Source organism: Carettochelys insculpta, chromosome 1, assembly GCF_033958435.1.
Source record: "Carettochelys insculpta isolate YL-2023 chromosome 1, ASM3395843v1, whole genome shotgun sequence".
NCBI classification, from domain to species: Eukaryota; Metazoa; Chordata; order Testudines; family Carettochelyidae; genus Carettochelys; species Carettochelys insculpta.
Genome location: NC_134137.1, coordinates 133,328,151 through 133,347,715, shown reverse-complemented (window position 1 = coordinate 133,347,715; position 19,565 = coordinate 133,328,151). Strand labels below are relative to the sequence as shown.

General features: G+C 40.0%; 1 protein-coding gene across 6 annotated transcripts in view; it reads left to right on the top strand.

Moving 5' to 3' along the window:
• HERC2 (HECT and RLD domain containing E3 ubiquitin protein ligase 2) overlaps positions 1 to 19,565 on the top strand; it is a 228,751-nt gene that overhangs the window by 86,293 nt on the left and 122,893 nt on the right. For all 6 annotated transcript variants that reach the window (XM_074992048.1, XM_074992040.1, XM_074992033.1 and 3 more), the window contains 16 exons: positions 1,610 to 1,788; positions 4,065 to 4,249; positions 6,116 to 6,271; positions 6,573 to 6,758; positions 11,369 to 11,539; positions 11,666 to 11,769; positions 12,066 to 12,216; positions 13,164 to 13,378; positions 14,777 to 14,909; positions 15,011 to 15,138; positions 15,257 to 15,452; positions 16,544 to 16,680; positions 17,165 to 17,338; positions 17,420 to 17,556; positions 17,669 to 17,820; positions 18,229 to 18,420. In XM_074992048.1, coding sequence (XP_074848149.1) covers positions 1,610 to 1,788; positions 4,065 to 4,249; positions 6,116 to 6,271; positions 6,573 to 6,758; positions 11,369 to 11,539; positions 11,666 to 11,769; positions 12,066 to 12,216; positions 13,164 to 13,378; positions 14,777 to 14,909; positions 15,011 to 15,138; positions 15,257 to 15,452; positions 16,544 to 16,680; positions 17,165 to 17,338; positions 17,420 to 17,556; positions 17,669 to 17,820; positions 18,229 to 18,420 — 2,596 coding nt within the window. The remainder of the gene's footprint in view (positions 1 to 1,609; positions 1,789 to 4,064; positions 4,250 to 6,115; positions 6,272 to 6,572; positions 6,759 to 11,368; positions 11,540 to 11,665; positions 11,770 to 12,065; positions 12,217 to 13,163; positions 13,379 to 14,776; positions 14,910 to 15,010; positions 15,139 to 15,256; positions 15,453 to 16,543; positions 16,681 to 17,164; positions 17,339 to 17,419; positions 17,557 to 17,668; positions 17,821 to 18,228; positions 18,421 to 19,565) is intronic.

Sequence of the window (19,565 nt, the reverse complement as noted above, 5' to 3'; positions counted from 1 at the left end):
AAAAGTTGAGAACCTCTGCTTTATGTGGACCTTCTTAAGCATCTTGAGGACACAGTTTTATTTTTTTTCAAAATCCCTCTGCAGAAGGATGTCCATGATCCTTGCTGTACCATATTTAGCTTTTTCTGTTTTCCTGGCTTATGGAGCCACTTTCAAAATAAATGGAGAATTTTGGAAAGGCACAAAGATGCTGCTCTCCGGTCGGAAGAGAACCTCTGGGGCATAATACGGCATGGGCAGTGTTGAATTAAGAATTTTATTTCTTTTAGTCTGACCTTCCCACCTTTCTTTGTCTTGTACTGACGTGCTTTACTAAATGGGTTTCAGTTATTTACCAGAGAGTTCAAGTATCCGTCCTTTTTTTTTTTTTTAAAGTTGGAAGAGCGAGACTCTCTCCCCTTAGTCTCCCATTGCCTGTGAGACTTAGCTTGCCTTTGATTTCCTCCTAGGACTTCCATCTCATGCTGGAGCTGAGCCTGTTCCTCTTGACCAGTGTCACTCTGCCTTTGAATTTCTCCTCTCTTTTATCATATACCCGATAGGCATTGGTGACAGTTAAATTGCTCAGAAGGTTGGGAAAGACTGTGACTGTTCCTTGTCAATCAGTTCTTCTGGGAACTCCGAATACAGACACTGAGAGACCTATTTCTTTTGAAACAAAGGCTTGCTCATCCTTCAGTTCCTATGGGCCACATGACATTTGGCTCACATAGAGTTGATGCCTAAGAAAGAGCAGTCATGTGCTGCCCATTCTCTTTCATCCTCACTCATTCCTACACCTGCATCTACCTCCTTACCTGCTAGTTCTTGGCGTTTCAGCTTCCAGTTCAGCTACCTGCTTTTGTTGACTGAGCTGAAGAGTATATCCGTATATATTAACACAGGAGCGTATCTTTTGCAAGGTGAATTGTTTTCTTCTCTCTTGAAAAGTTTAGTTTTCATTGGGCGTATTCTTGGGAAAACTGGAATTGTGTGGATTCTAACTGCAAGCCAAAATGCAAACTTTTCATTTGTTGGTCTCATGGGCGAAATTATTATTGACCAAGTCAACCAGTAGCATATATGGCGGGGTTGCCCATTAACTTGTGTTGATGAAATTGTTTATCAGTTAAGAAATTCTCCTTTTAAAACATTATTTGTAGAAATATGCTAGATCAGGCGTGTCCAACCCGCGGCCCTGGACAGCTAGTAATGCGGCCCCACAAGATCGTAAACTTTTAACATCATTATGTGATTTATATACATTAACTATATTATATATTTTATATGCGGCCCAAGACAATTCCTCTTCACTCAGTGCGGCCCAGGCAAGCCAAAAGGTTGGACGCTCGTGTGCTAGATGTTTGCATAATGTGCTATAAGAAATAAACTTCTAGGTATGCTTGGGTTATGTCTACACTGTGCACTCTTTGTGGTGGTGTATAGTGTATGTGTAGCAACATGCCACAGTTTGACAGGCTACATCCATGCCGTGATGTGTGGCTCTGTGCCAGTAGAAAACGGCCCCTACTTAAGTTTACAAAGCAGCATGCTCACGCCCATGAGATAAATGTTTCCACCTGCTAACAATGTGCTGTTGTCTTTTAACTTCAGTGTTTCTGTATTGCAGGATATTGAGGCAAAAAAAGAAGCCCAGAAAGAAAAAGAAATTGATGAACAGGAAGCAAATGCTTCAACACTTCATAGGAGTAGGACTCCATTAGACAAAGACCTTATTAACACTGGGATCTATGAGTCTGCAGGAAAACAGAGTTTACCTTTGGTTCAGCTGATTCAGCAATTACTGAGGTAGTCTTTGTTCTAAAGATGTCTTGATCACTTGTCCTAATTTTTCCTTCAAAAGAAAATCTCTTTGGATGCATTCTACTCTTCTAATGGGACCAAGCAGGGATCTGACTCTAGCTTGAGCCTCTTGCCTAAGGCAACACGCAGCTCTGGGGCTCTGGCCCTTTGGGTGGGGAGCATGGTTTAGCTTTGTGGGCTAAGGGTCCAGCACACATACAGTCTAGTTGCAGGCAGGGGGAGCACCACCACAGTCTAGGGATTCAGTTTAAGGGGGAGTACCTACCAAGTCTAGTGTTTTAATTTGGTGGATGGTAGATTCACACAGGCCTCCTGGCCTATGGTGGGGAGTTGGCCCACCCTAGTGATCTGAGGGTGGTGTTAGGCGGATACAGGTCTACCCGGCTTCACTGTGTCCCAGCCCAGGGTGTTGTCTGCAGTGGGTTAGTGGGGAATGAACCGCAGCATGCTGACCTAGAGGCAGTCAGCAAGGTACGTGGATGGTTGTCTGGGGCTACTGCATACTTGTCCAGGTTTTGCTATTTTTATAATCCATGGGTCCTTTGGCTCCATGGGTACGCAGTGGCTGGGAGTCCTGGCAACTCTTCAGGCTCAATCTCCTTGGGAGGCAGGGTTCTGCAGGGTAGCCACAACAGAGAGAGAGGCATCTGTGCTTCCCTGGCTCTTCAATAGAGCTGGCTAGCCATCTTGTTTATATTCCCTATCCTGCCCTAGTACTTCAAATGAAGGAAGATGTACCCTCAGGGAAATATAGCGGTCCCTTGCTTTTCCAGTCCACAGGGATGCTGCTTGGCTTTGCTACACTCTGCAGTAGATGCTTTTGGATCTAGGGAGAGCTGCTGTTCTGTTGCTCTTTAGCCTTGTGGTGTTTTATCCTTCACTATGCGGAGTTCATAATTGGGGAAAACAGAGCGAACAGCCAGGTGTTCCACAGAAATGGCATGAGTGGCATGAACTGGCTTTGGAAAATATTGATACCCCTTATTTCTTATACCTGTCAATTCTAGGCCTAACAGAAGAAGAAAATTAGTTATTTGATTGTTTATGCTGTTTGTGAATCTCAGATAGGCAGGGACCCTAATTTCTGTGATTTTTTTTTTTTTAAATCAAAATTCTCTGATAAACATAAATAGAGCTGTGGCAATCTGCAGAAAGCTACTTTGTATCTGAGGGCATTAGAATCCATAGATGTCAATGCAGTGTCTGTGGCACATTTTTGCAGATGAAGGTGCGCAGATGTACATACAAATTTTGTATCTGCACAAGGCCCTAAATATGAAGGTCTGAGTTTTCTGGGATAAAAAAATATCTGTCAGCAGAAGCCCTATCATCCTGAGCTGAAATATCATTTCCCCATATTCCTGGGTGTGCACGGGGGCACAGGATTCTACTCTGCGTGTTCATATATGTGTGCATACAGTAGGGGCCCCACATATTCATGAATTCAGTTGTTTCTGAGTGGCTGCTTCCCTTGTGCTCCGGGATGGGGAGCTCTGGTGGCTGCTGCTTCCCAGCGCTCTGGGGCTGGGAGTGCCGGTGATCAGTGCCTCACTGGGGCTCTGAGCAGGAGGCCTGGAAGCCAGGCTCCAGGCGGGGAGCTCTGGTGACTGGTGTATTCGTGAAATTCAAAATTTGCCCTGGTTCTCAACATGGAACCCTTGCGAATGTTGTAATGATACTGTTTTGTTTTTTTTTTTCCACAATGTTAAAAACAGCAGATTTTCTGTAAAAATGCAAATTCTGCATTCTTAATGTTTTCCTGTGGGAAATGGATTCTTACGATTCCTGAAAATAGCTGATCAGTGTAGCAAGCCTGGTCTTACCACTTCCTGTGTGCCTCACGTATTCCTAATGGGTTAGCAGAAATAAATGGGAGAAAAAATTTGAGAACTTTACAACACTTACCTTTATGTGACTGTGTGACAAGAAAATCCTAACTGGGACTTTTAGAACGTATGTCACCCCACAACTTTGTTCTATACACTATTCTCTTTCACATTGTTCAGATCATTAAATCTTTTGCTTTTTATTAGGTTGTGAGGTTAAGGTGGTGGTGGTTGAATCTCATTTACAGAAACATATTAATATTCTTGAGATGCTACCCCGAATAAAATTATGTTCTCCAGTGCACCCCCACGTAGATGTTTTAGTTCTCAGTTAGAGACAGTCCCAGCAAAAGCTTAACCTTTGTTTCTCTAGGCTTTTGATTGAAACACCAGCTGCTGCTTTAAAGTGCTTTGTAATGCTTTTATACCAACTAGGAACATCGCTTCACAAACTATAGCCAAGCTAAAAGATGTGGCTCGTCGCATTTCTTCATGCCTGGACCATGAACATTACAGTAAGGAGAGGTCTGCTTCTTTGGACTTACTGCTGCGTTTTCAGCGTTTACTTGTTAGTAAACTTTACCCAGGAGAGACTGTTGAGCAGGTACCTAATACATATGGTAAGTATTTGATATTTTTTGTGTGTGTGTGTGTGTGTGTGTGTGTGTGTGTGCGCGCGTGCGTGCATGCGAGCACTGGAGGATTCAGCAGGCATTGCACAGGTCCTTGTGAGGGCTCAGGAGCCAGGGCAAAGGATTGGGAGTCTCGGTGTGGGGGGAGCAGGAGTCAGGGCAGGCTGTGGGGCAGCAGAAGTCAGAGCAGGAGGCTTTGGGGGGCTGAGGGCAGGAGGTGCATGACGGCAGGAGTCAGGGCAGGAGTTGAGGGCCTCAGGGCAGGGAATGGAGGTGCAGGAGTTAAAGCACGGTGTTGGGTGTTGCGGGGGAGTTCAGGGTAAGGGGTGAGGACACAAGTAAGGGCCAGGGGCTGGGAGGTGTGGGGGGAGCTGAGGGCAGTAGTGGGAGTGCGAGAGTCAGGGCAGGAAGTTGGGGGGCTCAGGGCAGGGAGGTTTGAGGGGGAGGGACTCACTGGTGAGGGCAGCGCTGCTCTGGCAGTGGCAGCTGCTGTGATCATGCAGGGCTGCACTGCCTGGCCGCAGCTAGCAACTTCATATCCCTCTTTTCCCCAACCCCTGGTCTGATGCTGGGGCTGGGGGAGAGATTGGGACAGTGACTACTTACTGTGACTAGCAATAAGCCCTGACCATTCTCTTCCTGCTGCAGCTGTCCCACTTGTGGTCACCCTGCAGTATAACTGTTCCCTATGCTTCCTGCTCTGACCACCCCCTTTCCATGTTATGGAAAATGATAATATTCCAGGCACATCCCATTTTCATGGGACAACCAGCCCAGACCTTGCTTTAAGTTAGGATAAGAGGACACTCCATACCAAATTTGATGGTCCTAGCTCTTACTGTTTAGAAGTTCTTGAACGAATTCACGGAATGCACAGGTTATTTTTTGTGTGTGCGTGCATGTGCACGCACGTGTGCCTCTGTAAAAGTTTATGCCTTGTTTGTCATACCTGTTAGGACTAATAAAGTAGGAATGATATTTTTAAGGAAGGAGTTGTTAAAAGAAGTTTAATGTGGAAAGAAGAGGATCAGTTAGCAGTGTATGGATGTGCTCTTTCAGAAGAAGATCATCTGGAAGATCTCTTCTGGAAGATCATCTTTCAAAAGATTGCTGTGGTATAGACGTGGTCCTAGTGTGTTGCTATCAGTATGGGGAGATTTATAATTGCTGAAATGCTTTAGGTCAAAATAATAAAACAAGTTGGGAATCTTAAATAGAAAGTTTTTAATTATCCAAATTGAACTTTGGTTTGGATTCTGGTTTAAACACCCAGTTTCCATGGGATTATAATGCAACCTGGTATTACATTAACAAAATGGCAGCTGCAGTAGCATAGTATATCTGAAACATGTTGCCTAACTTCTTCGGTGTTAACTTGGAAGGAAGGAAGACACCCACAAAATTGGTAGCAAAACTTCCAGCAAAGATGACCTTGCAGTAGGTTAGAAATGGCTTTACATAGTTTTATGTTTTAATGATATTACATTGCTTCAGATGTTATGATTGCAGCTTTTATTTAAATTCTGATTAGTTTGTACTGTTAAAAATCAGAATCTGGAACTTAAATTTAACCTTTCATCAAAACTAAGTTGTGCTGTTTTCTCCCTTGAATATTAATACTGAAGTGACAAGTATCAGAGAGGTAGCCGTGTTAGTCTGTATCTTCGAGAACAACAAGAAGTCCTGCAGCACTTTATAGACTAACAGATACTTTGGAGCATAAGCTTTCATGGGTAAAGCCCCACTTCTAATTAAGGGGTTTGTAAGTAAGGCATAGTCCAAAAGGAAGCTCATTAATTTATTCATTTAAATAGTTAGTTTGATTTGTTCTTTCTGTCCTGCCCTTTTTCTTAGGTCCTGAGCTTCTAGGAGTTGGTTCTCTGCTAAAGAAATACACAGCACTTTTGTGCACGCACATTGGTGATATACTACCTGTGGCGATCAGCATTGCATCCACTAGTCACAGACATTTTGCTGAAGTATCTCGGGTTGTGGATGGAGATTTAACAGGTATCTTTTAATTTTCTCCATGCAACTCAGTATGTAGACAGATATTCCATTTCCTAGTACGTAATCATTCAGGTGATATTGTTGATATCTTTGAAACTTTTAATAAGGGTTAAAAAAAAAGAAATTCTTAAATTGTCTCTCCAGATTACACAAGAGATGATGCAAGGAAGGCTATGTTAAAGGGAGAGAAGAAATAACACCTTCAAGTAGAAAGTAAAAAGAATAAATTGCTGTGACAAAGGTCACAAGTGGCATACATATATCTGTCTCAACTTCAGTATGAGTATTTTCTGCTTTCTAGGTGTTCTCCTTCCAGAGTTGGTCGTTTCTGTAGTGTTGCTTCTCAGTAAAAATGCTGGCCTGATGCAGGAAGCTGGTGCTATTCCTTTGTTGGCTGGCCTGCTCGAGCACCTGGACAGATTCAACTATCTGGCCCCTGGAAAAGAGAGAGATGACAATGAGGATTTAGCATGGCCCGGAATAATGGGTATGTTCTACTTACTGAACGCCATTAGCACACTTAGTTGTGGTTTTACATACAAATTTTCTGATCCTAACACACTTTCAGTATTTACAATTCTTTGCATGAAGCAAAGCATAAGACTTTTTAACCATGTATTTTCAACCTGCTTTAAATCCAACACTTTTACATTTCCTTGTTTTATCAGTCATTGCAGTATTTTCTGTGGGGGAAAGAAAGTGATTACATATTGCCAGTGGTAAATTTGGCATGTTTTTTAATTTCTTTCTAATTTTTGTCTGTCAAAAGAAGAGTGATCTTTTGTATTTTCCTGGAGTAATTTCCATAATCTTCAACTTCTACAGAAGATGAGAAAATTTGTTTAAAACTGTATAGGAAGGAAGAGATTGTGCTATAGTACAGGGGTGGGGGAACCTATGGCTCACAACTTGCTTGGATTTGGCCAGCAGTGCTTGGGTCACACATCTGCGCACCCTACAGGGCTGAGAGCTGGTACAGGCATTCAGAGGGGGAGGAAAGTGGAGGCTGGGGGGGCAATAGAGCCTCATGGAGCCTGATCCAGGCAAGTCAGCGCTAGATCTGTGGGCTCTGCATGGCAGGGCAGATGAAGTGACTCTTGCATGCTTTAGTGAACCATCCCCCATTCCTCCCAGTGGCTGAATTGTGGCCAGTGGAGTGGTGGGGAGTGGTACCCTGCTGCTCAGAGAGGCGTGGAGCCACGTCCCCCTTCCCTCCCCAAAAGCTGCATTAGGTACGTGCTCCTTTCCACCCAGACCCCTCACCACCATGATGCTTCTGCACCCCTTCTTCCAGACCCACACCATCACTCTGCTCCTGCATCTCTTCTTCCAGACCCCTCACCACCACCCTGATCCTCTTCTCCCTTCCTGACCCCCAACTCTAGCCCACTCCTGCACCCTCCCTCACATCCGGACCCTAACCCTCATCCCCATTCTGCCCCTGTACTCTATTTGCCTCCCACACCGTGCACTCCCAGCTCTCTCCTGCACCTCACTCCCAACCCACGTCCTGCCCAAACCCTGCATCCCACCCCTCTCTGCTTCCTGGCAGCCTCCTCCCGTGCACTGAACCCAGAGCCGAGGGGCGGCCCTCAAAATGTAGCCCCAGTTTTTCTAGGTTCTGGGGTGGAGCTTGAGGGTACTGAGGTCAATGTTTTTTCTGCATCTCAGTTGGAGGCCACATCTGTGAGCAGTTTTTTTTCCTCATTGGGGTTTTGGGGCGGAGCGGGGGAGCAGGTTAATATAGTTTTCAGGCATGTGGCTCCAGACTGATTTTTTTTCTGTGGGTCAGTGGCCCCGACACCAAAAAGGTTCCCCACCAATGCTATAATATGTGGCTCTGAGTGTGTCAGATGGCTGAAAACCTTGATTCAGTCTCTTAGTTTGGTAGTAGTCTGTCAACCCAAAGCCACACATTTAGTATGATAGTTTCTGCTGAGTAAAGCATTAGAGCTGCCAGAATGATGGGTGTGTATTGGCATTTCATGAGGAAAGTTTTGTGCTACCTGCCTTGTCCTTTGCAATACTGTTGGTTGCTTACTTTCATGAATGTTAAACTCAGCTATTAAATAGCCCCTTGTCTTCAGCCTACTTTGATTTATACAAGTCATATCTAGTTTTTAGTGAGTATGAATGGAGAAGGTGGCAGGTGAACCATTGGTTTTTGGGAATGGCTGATCTGTGGTGTTGTCTGGTTCTGAATTAAAGAACTGAAATTAGTACCTTATTACAGCACGTTTTGTTGGCTTTAGAGCCACTCTTTGCAGACTCCAGTCTTCCATCTGTTTGGCTCTTTACTACCCATTCTCACAGTGCATACCTTGGTTCTCTTTGGAAGCGTAACTTCTAATTTGAGTCTCTTTTACCATAGACTGATGAGGCACTCCACTGAGTACTGGTGCTGTACCAATCAGAAGCAGATAATTTTTCTGAAATTTTGTTAGGAATTTGTCTAAATTATTTGCTCACCACGATACCAAATGACTTCTATTGTTTCATTAGGCAGCGTTGCATCTTGGTCTGCATAATTATGATTTTTTTTGTATATTTCTTCCTGGTTGATTTTTCTAGTTATTCCAGTTGCAAATTTATTGTCACTTGCATGATGGTTTTGAATTCTTGCTGCAACTGTGCCTTTATCACAAAGCCCCTTTTCCCTTTGGTAGATGACTTGCATTCTGTCATAATGGCGATTTTTGCTCTCAGATGAATGAGGGATTACAAGCTTGAGGGTGTGTGGCAATAGTGGGAGAGAGTGGCAACCAAACACCTCTGTTCTTCGTGACAACTGATGACAACTGTCTTATTTATTAATTGGCAAGCACCTGCAGACTTTCTGACCTCTTTCTTCCAAGGTACTAATAGATCATTGTCCGGAATAGAAACAGCAGGCTGGCAGTCCTTTCTGTTCATCAGCACTCTAGAGATGCACTTACAGCCGCCAAGTAATCTGTCTGTGTTCTCCATACTTCTGTGCCCTGGGGATGGGAGTTTGCACCTGTGGTTGTCATGACAGCTTCTTTGACTCATTCAGGAGCAGACACTGGAGGTTTTGCTGACAGTCCTTTGAGATTTGTTCTGCTCAGTGTTAGTGGTTACTTTTAAAGTGGTAATGGAGCTTTGTCGTGAGCACAATTGTATGGAGCTGGTACAATAATTGACTAAAAGACACCCTTCCTTGGAACATGTACTCAATCAACTCAAGGTCACAGTACACTGTAAGGGGAGCATAATAAAAATAACTGTTTGCCTTATGCTTCCTTCTGACAACGTTGCAGTAGTTCTACATGATATGTTTTTCTCCCTTGATAACAGTTGTTGAGCTAAACTCTAGAATGCTTATCTGGTGTGTGTATGTATACTGTATGAGGAAAAGCATGTGTGTGGAACTCAAGTGGTGTTATCCCTTTCTTTCCCACCCAGCAGAAAAATGTCTAGAGGCCTGAAGTTGTTGAAAACTTTTGTTTTAACACCCATGCTCCCTTCAGTACAATGTCTTGATTAGCATTAGTTCTTTTTATTCTGAGCAGTATGTATATGCCTCACTAGTGCCATTTGTGTAATGCAAAGAGCTGGTGACCTGAGAGATCTCAAATAGTAGCTGTAAATGGAGAACCATTGGAACAAGTATAGCTATTGGGGTTCTGTATGGATCTGTTTAAAGCCTGATGCTGTTCAATAAATTCATCAACAAATAGGAAGTGTAGTGAAAATTTGTGGATGAAACAAATTGACATGAAGATTATTAGAGTGGTAAATAAGGAGGATGGGCTGTCATACAGAGAAATCTGGATCACATTGTTAAGCTGTGTTTTATGGCAGCCAAATGAAAGGTCATACATCCAGAAATGAAGAATGCAGGCCATACCTAGAGACTGGGGGACTGTATCTTAGAAAGCAGTGACTGAAAAGGTTTATGGCTCATAGTGGACAACTCGAGGAGCTCCGGTGCCATGCTGTCATAAAAAGGGCTAAGGCTTTCTTGAGGTTGAAGAGGGGAGGAGGGAGCTGATTTTTACCTGTGCACGTGGTATTCGTAAGAGATGCTAGAATATGGCATATGTTTTTGATGTGAATATTTTATATAGGATTTTTGAAGAATCAGAGTGGGTATAAAAAGATTTGAGGCTGGAGAAAAATCCTTTGCAGTAAGAGACTTGAGAACCTTACTCAGTTTAGTTTATCAGAATAGAAGATCATGGTGATTTCATTACAGCGTATGAGTACCTCCACAGGGATCAAAATACCAAAGACTATAGGGACTTTTAACCTAGCCAGGAAATACAGCAAGAACTAGTGTCTGGAACTTAAAAGCCAGACAGATGCAAATTGGAAATAAGTTGTTCACTTTTAACAATAATGGGGCTTAAGCACTGGAACAAACCATCACAGTAGGTTATGGATTCTTTATCTCTTGGTGTCTTCAAATCAATATTGAAAGATAAATGTAAACCAAAAACAGGTTGTAAGTCTTAATGGGGGTAAATGAGTGAAATTCTGTAGCATGTTTTATACAGAAAGTAAGACCAGATGACCTAATGATTATAGATTTGAAAGCCTTAAAGAAATTTCTGTCTGCCTTTGTGCTCACTCATTGTGGTCTCTAAAGGTGAGGTGGGATTTTTTCATTCTCTGAGCTTTTGGGATAGCTAAATTATCCAAGCCTCAAACAAGTACTTTGACCTGGTTTTTAATGATTTCCTCCACTTTAAAACTGCATGTGAAGTGTCAAATAATGTCACCCCAGTTCAATCTAAACACTATTGTGCTACCAACTGAAATCATATTTGTGGTATTCAGATAAGGAAGTGAGGGTGGACACACCTGTTTTTTGCTACATCTCTGTTCAGGTGGGCTGTACTGTCTACTGCTGTGTTTTTGGTATAAGTATAAAGCTTATGGGAGCATCTGCAAGTTGTATTTGTGGGAGATAAATACCAGAGTGAGGGCAGGGGTGGTGTCTAGGATAATTCTTCCACCCCACATTTACAGAATGTTTTTATAGGATTCCCCAGTGTGATTTTTGTTAGTTTCTTTAAAAGTAGCATTGATAGTAAAATGCATGCAATATATACTATTTTTGTTGTACATCAATAGGTTCATTTTTTACTGGCCAGAGCTGCAGAAATAATGAGGAGGTAACACTTATACGTAAAGCTGATCTGGAGAACCATAATAAAGATGGAGGCTTCTGGACAGTGATTGATGGGAAAGTGTATGATATAAAAGATTTTCAGACCCAGTCTTTAACAGGAAATAGTATACTTGGTAAGTTTCAACACCTAAATTGCAGGGGCACAGATTTTTATTTTGTTTTGAAATTAACTGCTGCGAATTGCTGTTTAGATATAATAGAGCTACTGAATAGTCTTTCTCTCCCCTTCCCCTCCCAAGCTCAGTTTGCAGGTGAGGACCCAGTTGTTGCTTTGGAAGCTGCCTTGCAATTTGAGGATACAAGAGAGTCGATGCATGCCTTCTGCGTTGGCCAGTATATGGAGGTAGAAATATTACAATATACTTTGTAGCACATATGTACAATGGTATGCTATCTGGAGAAGTGAGTTTTTAAGCTTGTAGGATGGATGCTAGTTTTAGACAAGGACCTGCAGCAAAAGCTTGGCTTACAAATGTCTAATTTAGAGACAAAGTATTGCACTTAATGAAATTTAACTTACAATTGTATTAATAATTTTCCTTTTCAAAATGTGTTTATAGGACTAAAGGATAGCTTTTGTTTTTTAAACTCTGGTTGAAATTAACTTTTGGCCACCATATAATAACTTTTTCTGTTTAGCCTGACCAGGAAGTGATTACAACACCAGATCTTGGCAGTCTGTCATCACCTCTCATAGATACAGAAAGAAATTTGGGGCTACTTCTTGGACTGCATGCATCCTACCTAGCAATGAGTACACCACTTTCTCCTGTGGAGGTTGAATGTGCCAGTAAGCAGAACTTATTTGAATTTTAGTGATATTGGAAGTCACGGGATAGTGTACAATATCTCTGTGTGATTTCTGTAATGTGCTAAACTATATTAATATAATTTAATGAGGAATTAACATTTTTTTGCCTCACTTTATTTTGGACATAGCCTAAAAAATCTTGTTCTTTTTATCATTTAAAAACTCTTACTACACAAAAAAACTTACATTTTTCTCTGTTGAGCTGTTGCTCTGTTTTATTTCTGTTGCTCTCTTTCCCGTCTGATGGTGTAATTGATTCACTTTTATTCAGATTATATAAAATGTTTCTTTTGTGTGTTTTCCTTACTTCATAATTTCAGAAAGTGTATTGTATGCTCTTCCCACTCTCTTTTTTGGCAGCAGAAGTGAGAGAAGGAGTCCTTTATATATAGTTTCATTACTGATCCCAGCTACAGGTTGAAGCTCTCTAATTTTGCCACACCATGGTTTCCCTTTGGCACATGTGGTGAACAGGAAGTGTATTGGACAATGTGGGTTTAAACTAATCCCTTATAATTATGGATTAGGGAGAGTCTTTTGTGGGTGAGAGACATTATTTTGAGTTGTCCTACTGTGGAGTTTCTTGCACCTTCTTCTGACGCATCTGTATCTGGATAATGTCATAGTGGATCAGGACCATGATTCTGATCCAATATGTCTGTTCTTAAAATAGTTGCAAAAACTTTCCTGGCTTCTTCATAGCTGATGGCTTCAGGTGAGACCTGGCACAGGTAATCGCTTGGTTGAGATGTTACCTGACTTAATTTAAAAATATTTTGTCAATTTTTTTTCTAATCAAACTAAATAACTATGAAATTCTTCTAAAATTGCTCAGGTTTGCAAGTAAATTTCATCTTTTGCTTTAAAGAGAGAGCTTTGCCTGGCAGAAAAACCTTAAATCTTCATTTTGTTTTCTTTCTTATTAGAATGGCTGAAGTCATCTATATTCTCTGGTGGCTTGCAGACCAGTCAAATACATTATAGTTACAATGAGGAGAAAGATGAAGACCACTGCAGTTCACCTGGAAACACAACCCCAAACAAATCAAAATTATATTCACATCGACTAACCTTGAGTGACCATTCACAACCATTTCTGCAAGCCATTGCAGATAATAATATTCAGGATCACACTGTAAAGGTAAAATCTTTAGGCCTATCTTTACCAAGAAATAGTTTAAATGTGGCCAGCAGTGAGTCCCCTGAATTGCTGCTGGAAACAATTTAAAAGCTACCAAAAGTAAAATAAATGCTTTCTCAAATGTTGCAACAGAAAGTGTAGTTGAGATTGGGGAGTGAATTAAATTTGCTCTGCAAAGCACATGTTCTATAAGTTTTTGAAAACAGCTTTTTAATTGTTCTCAGCAACAGTTCAGGAGGCTTGGTTTTACCTTGCGCACTTATTCTATGAAAGGGAAAACAGGAAGTTGGAGTAAAGCAAATCTTCATTGTTTCTATTTTTCTGTGAAAACTGTCTCCTGCAAATAGTGTTATTCCTAGCCACAGGTTAGGAGGCCAGGGTAGTCTATTATTTTTTTTGCCCAGGTCCAGATTTTTAGGTTAAGGTATAGGCAAGGTCCAGATTCCAGAGAAAATAATACAAAATTTACAACAATAATGGTAATAAACAAATAATATTTTCTAGTCTATTGAAAAGCCTTTGATGGTCCAAATTTGGCCAGTGTCCCACTTGTTGACTGTCCTGGCATAGGCTTTTGCATATCAGGCCAAAGTCACAAATACTTGCAGTCTAGCTAACTTATGATTAATTAAATCAATTAAAACTCATGTCCATATGCTGTTTTTCTTATGAATTCCAAATGATTTAAACTTAATGTGTGAAAGGAAGTTGAATACTGCATCTGTTCATTTAAGCTTTAGGGACTCTCTAAACCATGATTATTACCATTTTTACTACAGTGGAATTACGTCTCAGTCATAGTGCAGACCTGCTGTTTACTTACTGACCACATCTGGATCCATCTGTCTTGGATCTCACTCTTTTTTAAATTTTTTGTAATTGTGTAGTTATTTTGCAGTAGATATAGAATGGTTATGCAAGTATTGTGCTCAAATTGCATATTGCCCTTGGTAAACCTCAGTATGCCCACACAGAAGTATTTCTCTCCATTTCTAACCCCATGATTCCTATCCAAACCCCACTATTGAAATATGATTTTGAAATACTTGTTTTTGGAAGGAAATATTTACAGCTGCATTTTATGCAGCCTGATAAACTGGAGAGGAGGTCAGAAGCTGTTACAAACACTGTTGCCATGTTGAGTATGGTGAGAGCCGTCTGATGGGCTGTTGCCCTCAGAACAAGACAGACAATATGGATACGTATAATAGCATGTTTATACTTCTAGTAAATTAGGTGATTTGTATCCTGGAGTGAGAAATATCTTGTCTGTGGCTTCTGAATGTGTTTAACCTATTTTATGTTTGTGTTTCACTTCAATGCTAGCTGTAGTATTCTACCTTACTATACTCTGAAGAGTTAGATAATTGTTGTTTCTTTGACTTTGTTTGTTTTCAGGACTTTTTATGTCAGGTAGAGAGGTATTGCAAACAGTGTCACTTGACAACACCAATCACATTCCCTCCTGAGCATCCTGTGGAAGAAGTAGGCCGCTTACTCTTATGTTGTCTTCTCAAGCATGAGGATTTAGGTAAGTAGCCTTAGTTTTCCAGAACACTTTAAAAAATTAATTTAACTTGCACCCTTCTCAGTTTTAGAAATAGGTATTAATATGTTTTCTTTTCCACTAAGGTCATGTGGCATTGTCTCTGGTTCATCCTGGTACTCTGGGAGTAGACCAAGTGAAACACAGAACGTTACCAAAATCTGTAGTAGATGTGTGCCGTGTTGTCTATCAAGCGAAATGCTCGCTAATTAAGGTAAGCCTCTGTCTAACTTTGGTCTAACTTCTCTTTAGCCATAATTATTAAAAGTGACAATTGATTGCTTTAAATCTTATTCCCATATCAAGTTTAAAATCCTCTATGCCTGTTTTAGACACATCAGGAACAAGGCCGCTCCTACAAGGAAGTTTGCGCTCCTGTCATTGAACGTTTGAGGTTCCTGTTCAATGAATTGCGTCCTGCAGTGTGCAATGACATCTCCATAATGTCAAAGCTTAAACTGCTGAGCTCTTTGCCGCGTTGGAGGAGGATAACTCAGAAGATAATTCGAGAGAGAAGGAAAAAAAGAGGTAAGAGAACAGCAATACTGTAGTAAAACAAAATAAAAGACCATCTCCACCCTCAACGGTTTGTACATATAAGTAACACTTCTTAATTAGGACAGAGAAAATGCTTGGGTTGTATCGTAAATTGAGTCTACTTTTTTTTTTTTTTAAACTAGACTTTGTCAAATTTTCACAAAGAGGTAAATGTTAATTTCTGGAGAAAAGACAAGGTGAAATAATCAAGAAATTCAGGTTAGGGCTGTACTTGTTTTCTGCTTTCCTATGCATTGTAACCCCCCAAAAATAAAATAAACATTGTTTGTTTGGCTTGGCATAATTTGATGTCAGATGGGATCCTTCTACTTATGATTATGACATATAGCCAGTGAGTTAAATTATAACGAAACATCAAATATTAAATTATAAAATATTACTAGCATTAGATTACTAGATTCAAACTTATCCTAGAATATGCCAGAAATTATCACTGTCCTTAATAAAGTGCATGCTTAATAGATTTTCTCTTTCAAATTTGCATGTAAACATTTGGAGACTTTCTGTATGTGTGTGTAATACATTATAATAAAAAAGAAGAATTTGGCATTTATGAAAATTTTTAGCACAAATATAGTTTTCAGATGTGATTGACTTAAAACCCTGTCTTGTTGACAGTCCTTCGTGTTTGAAAGTGGGACTTAAGTCTCTGTCATTAAGATGCTTTTGAAAATTTTAGCTGTAATGTCGACATAACATATGCAGATTATGACATATTGGATCCAGCTGTTCAGTAATGAAAATAAAATACTGTAATTTTATATGTTTTTGCAATGTAGCATTTATTCTGCTAAAACTGGTCCTTCCTTTTCACAACTGTGTGCTTGTTTAAATCTTCTGACTCTAGAATAGTTAAGTTTTTAATGGCAAAGTATTTCAAGGATGGCGTAACTCAAACCATCTGCAACCATCATTTGTTTTATTTGTGTGTTTAAATCAAGTGGATTGATGCCTTTTCATAACCAACTTTTATATTTGTAATGTGAATTAGAATAAATACAAGACTGTGTTAACATGCAAATCTGAATCTTTCCAGTGTAATTTTTTTTTAAAATTTGCAGTGCCAAAAAAATCTGAATCTGCTGATGTAGAAGAATCCAAAATTGGAATTGAAGAGAGTGACTTAGAAGAGACCTGTGTTGTACCCCACAGTCCTGTGCCTGTAGATAAAAGGCCCATACCAATCAAGTCCCCTAAGGTAAAGCATCTACTCTTGAACTTCTCTTTTGAATAAAAGAGAGCTATAGGAAAAAGCCTGTAGACAATTTAGTAATTCTGGCAGCCACATTTGGAATAAACAGTTGTCGGCTTAATAACAAGTATAGTATGTTTACTTCATCTTTTAATTAAATTTGTATTATAGGTTTAAAACGAGCTTGTATGCCGTGGGCTCTGATTTGGCAAAGGGACGCTTCCTCTAATTTGTTCCTTTAAAGAATGTTTAACACCTTGACTTCAAAATAAATCGAGATAGTTGCATTGTCCCTTGAAATTCCAGTGTGTTTCAAATGGTGCTGAATGTATCTGAGCATAGTATTAGTTTAATCAATTTATGAATCTTTTCCTTATTTTGAACTCTGATTTTAAAATTTTGTTTAATTTGGATATTGGCACATAGACTGCACTCTCTGCTTGTTTTCTTATTGAGCTAATTTGCTTAATTCATTTTCCCCATTTAACAGGATAAATGGCAACCACTTCTGAGTACAGTGACAGGTGTTCACAAATATAAGTGGCTGAAGCAAAATGTCCAAGGATTGTATCCTCAGTCTGCTCTCCTCAACACTATTGCTGAATTTGCACTAAAAGAAGAGCCAGTAGATGTAGAAAAGATGAGAAAATGTTTATTGAAACAGGTAAAATGAGTGAATATGGAATTTTATGCTTAAGCAAGAAGATGCGTTTATTGACTTGTTGATTTATTTGCTTGATTGCAGTTAGAAAGAGCAGAAGTTCGTCTGGAGGGGATAGATACAATTCTAAAATTGGCAGCTAAAAGCTTCTTACTCCCATCTGTGCAATATGCTATGTTCTGTGGATGGCAGAGGCTTATTCCAGAGGGGATCGATATAGGGTAAACAATCTTCTTCACTTCTAATACTTTTCTGACTGGAGGAGATGGGGAAACTCTAAAATATTTTTTGTTTTTGTTTTTTTGTTTTGTTTTTTAAATCTCTTAAATAAAGGGAACCACTCACAGACTGTTTGAAGGATGTTGATCTGATCCCTCCATTTAATAGAATGCTGCTGGAAGTAACTTTTGGAAAGTTGTATGCATGGGCTGTCCAAAATGTCCGGAACATCTTGTTGGATGCTAGTATGAGATTTAAAGAACTAGGTGAGCTTAAGTCTTAGTCTTAGTCTTCTGTTGTTGAATCCAGAAACTCTCTTTTAAATGTAATTAATTTCATGTGTGTGCTGAACAGCACATTTCAATGCTTTACTCTTTCTTGATGCCCTTGAGTATTTTTATAGAAATGTATCCCTTTTCTGCTCCCCTCCCCATTCTCCCAAATTAAGTTTGAGTTTCCCATATTTAAGGCAACATTCTTGGTTTCCTGATAGGTCGCAAAACTCAATATAGCCACTCACTACTTTTTGGAACTTCCATTTTGGGGGTTCCGTAACCCAAGGGTAATGTATAATTTCTTTAAACTGTTTAAATTTATAATATATTTAACTGCAACTCTTATGAGTTAATTTGCTCTGCGTTATTTGTATTAAAGGTGTACTAATTCTGAACTAGGTATCCAGCCTGTTCCTCTGCAAACCATTACGAATGAAAATGCTGCTGGACCAAGTCTTGGGACAATCCCACAAGCTCGTTTTCTGTTAGTCATGCTCAACATGCTGACCCTACAGCATGGTGCCAACACCTTGAACCTCCTTCTCAATTCTGGCATGCTAGCATTGACTCAAACAACTCTGCGACTAGTAGGTATGATACCTTCAAGTCTTCTGTTTGCAAGAGTGCATAAATTTTGAACAGTGAATTATTTCATAGGTTTTAATTTCCATTGCATTGTAGGAGGCAGACAGCTTCACTGGGAAAGAACTGATAATTTGGGATCCTCGGCTATGCTACTGCCCAGTTTGTGTAAAACATGCCAGTGAACTATAGGGGAAGGTAGAAATCTTAGATTGACATATGCTCTTTTTTTTTAGCTGTGATTTAATGAGCATCATGAAGAATCTGTCTTTGACTGTTATTTTGTCACTCTGTGTGAGGTATTAAGAACATGCTAATGGGAGTTGTTACAACACACACACAGTTTCATTCAGCTTGTTGCCGTGGGAGCTTCCCCTCTATAAATAGGGTTTGTATTGCAACCTGTCACTGTAGTATCCAAATGATTTCCCTATAAAATAGATGGGCAGCAGCAGGTTTCTCAGTGGGCATCATGGACTCTTTGCTCTTCTCCCTTTTTTTAAAAAATTTGTCATCACCTTACCGTTTTGTTGCGACAGTCCTGCTTGAGGAGTTAAGTAGGCAGAGTTTGAGCACAGAGCGCTTGAACTTTTGGTCCCAATACAATGATGGATTATGCGGAGCGAATTTTAAATACGTAACAGTTCCTTATCTTTTGTATACAAATGGTAAGCTTATTACTCTAAGGTATTGAAGGGCTCTCACTCACTTCCACCAAATGACAACTAGGTTCTATTATCCTGTTGTATTCGTTTCTTCCCAGATAAAGATTGAAATTAAAGTGTATGAGAATGGGAACCTTTAAATTTATAGGTTATTTTTTCACTTTAATGATCCCAGTTCCCTTTCTCCTTCACTACTGATACATTTGTTTTAGATGAAGGCTAAATACTAACTGCTCCTTTCTCCTTCTTCTCACTTCCATTGAAATTCCCCTTAGCTGTGATTTCAGCTCTGTTTACTAGAAGTGGATGGATTTTTTGTCTTTTTTTTCCATTTATTTCCAGCTGAGCTTGCAGATTTCTGCTTGTATGTTGTTATATTATTCAGCAATAGTAGCTTGATCGTATCTTTACCAAAAGTTTTTCACTGGATAAATAATAATTGTAAAGATGTATTAAATACTTTTTACCAGTAGATCTGCTTGGATTTTG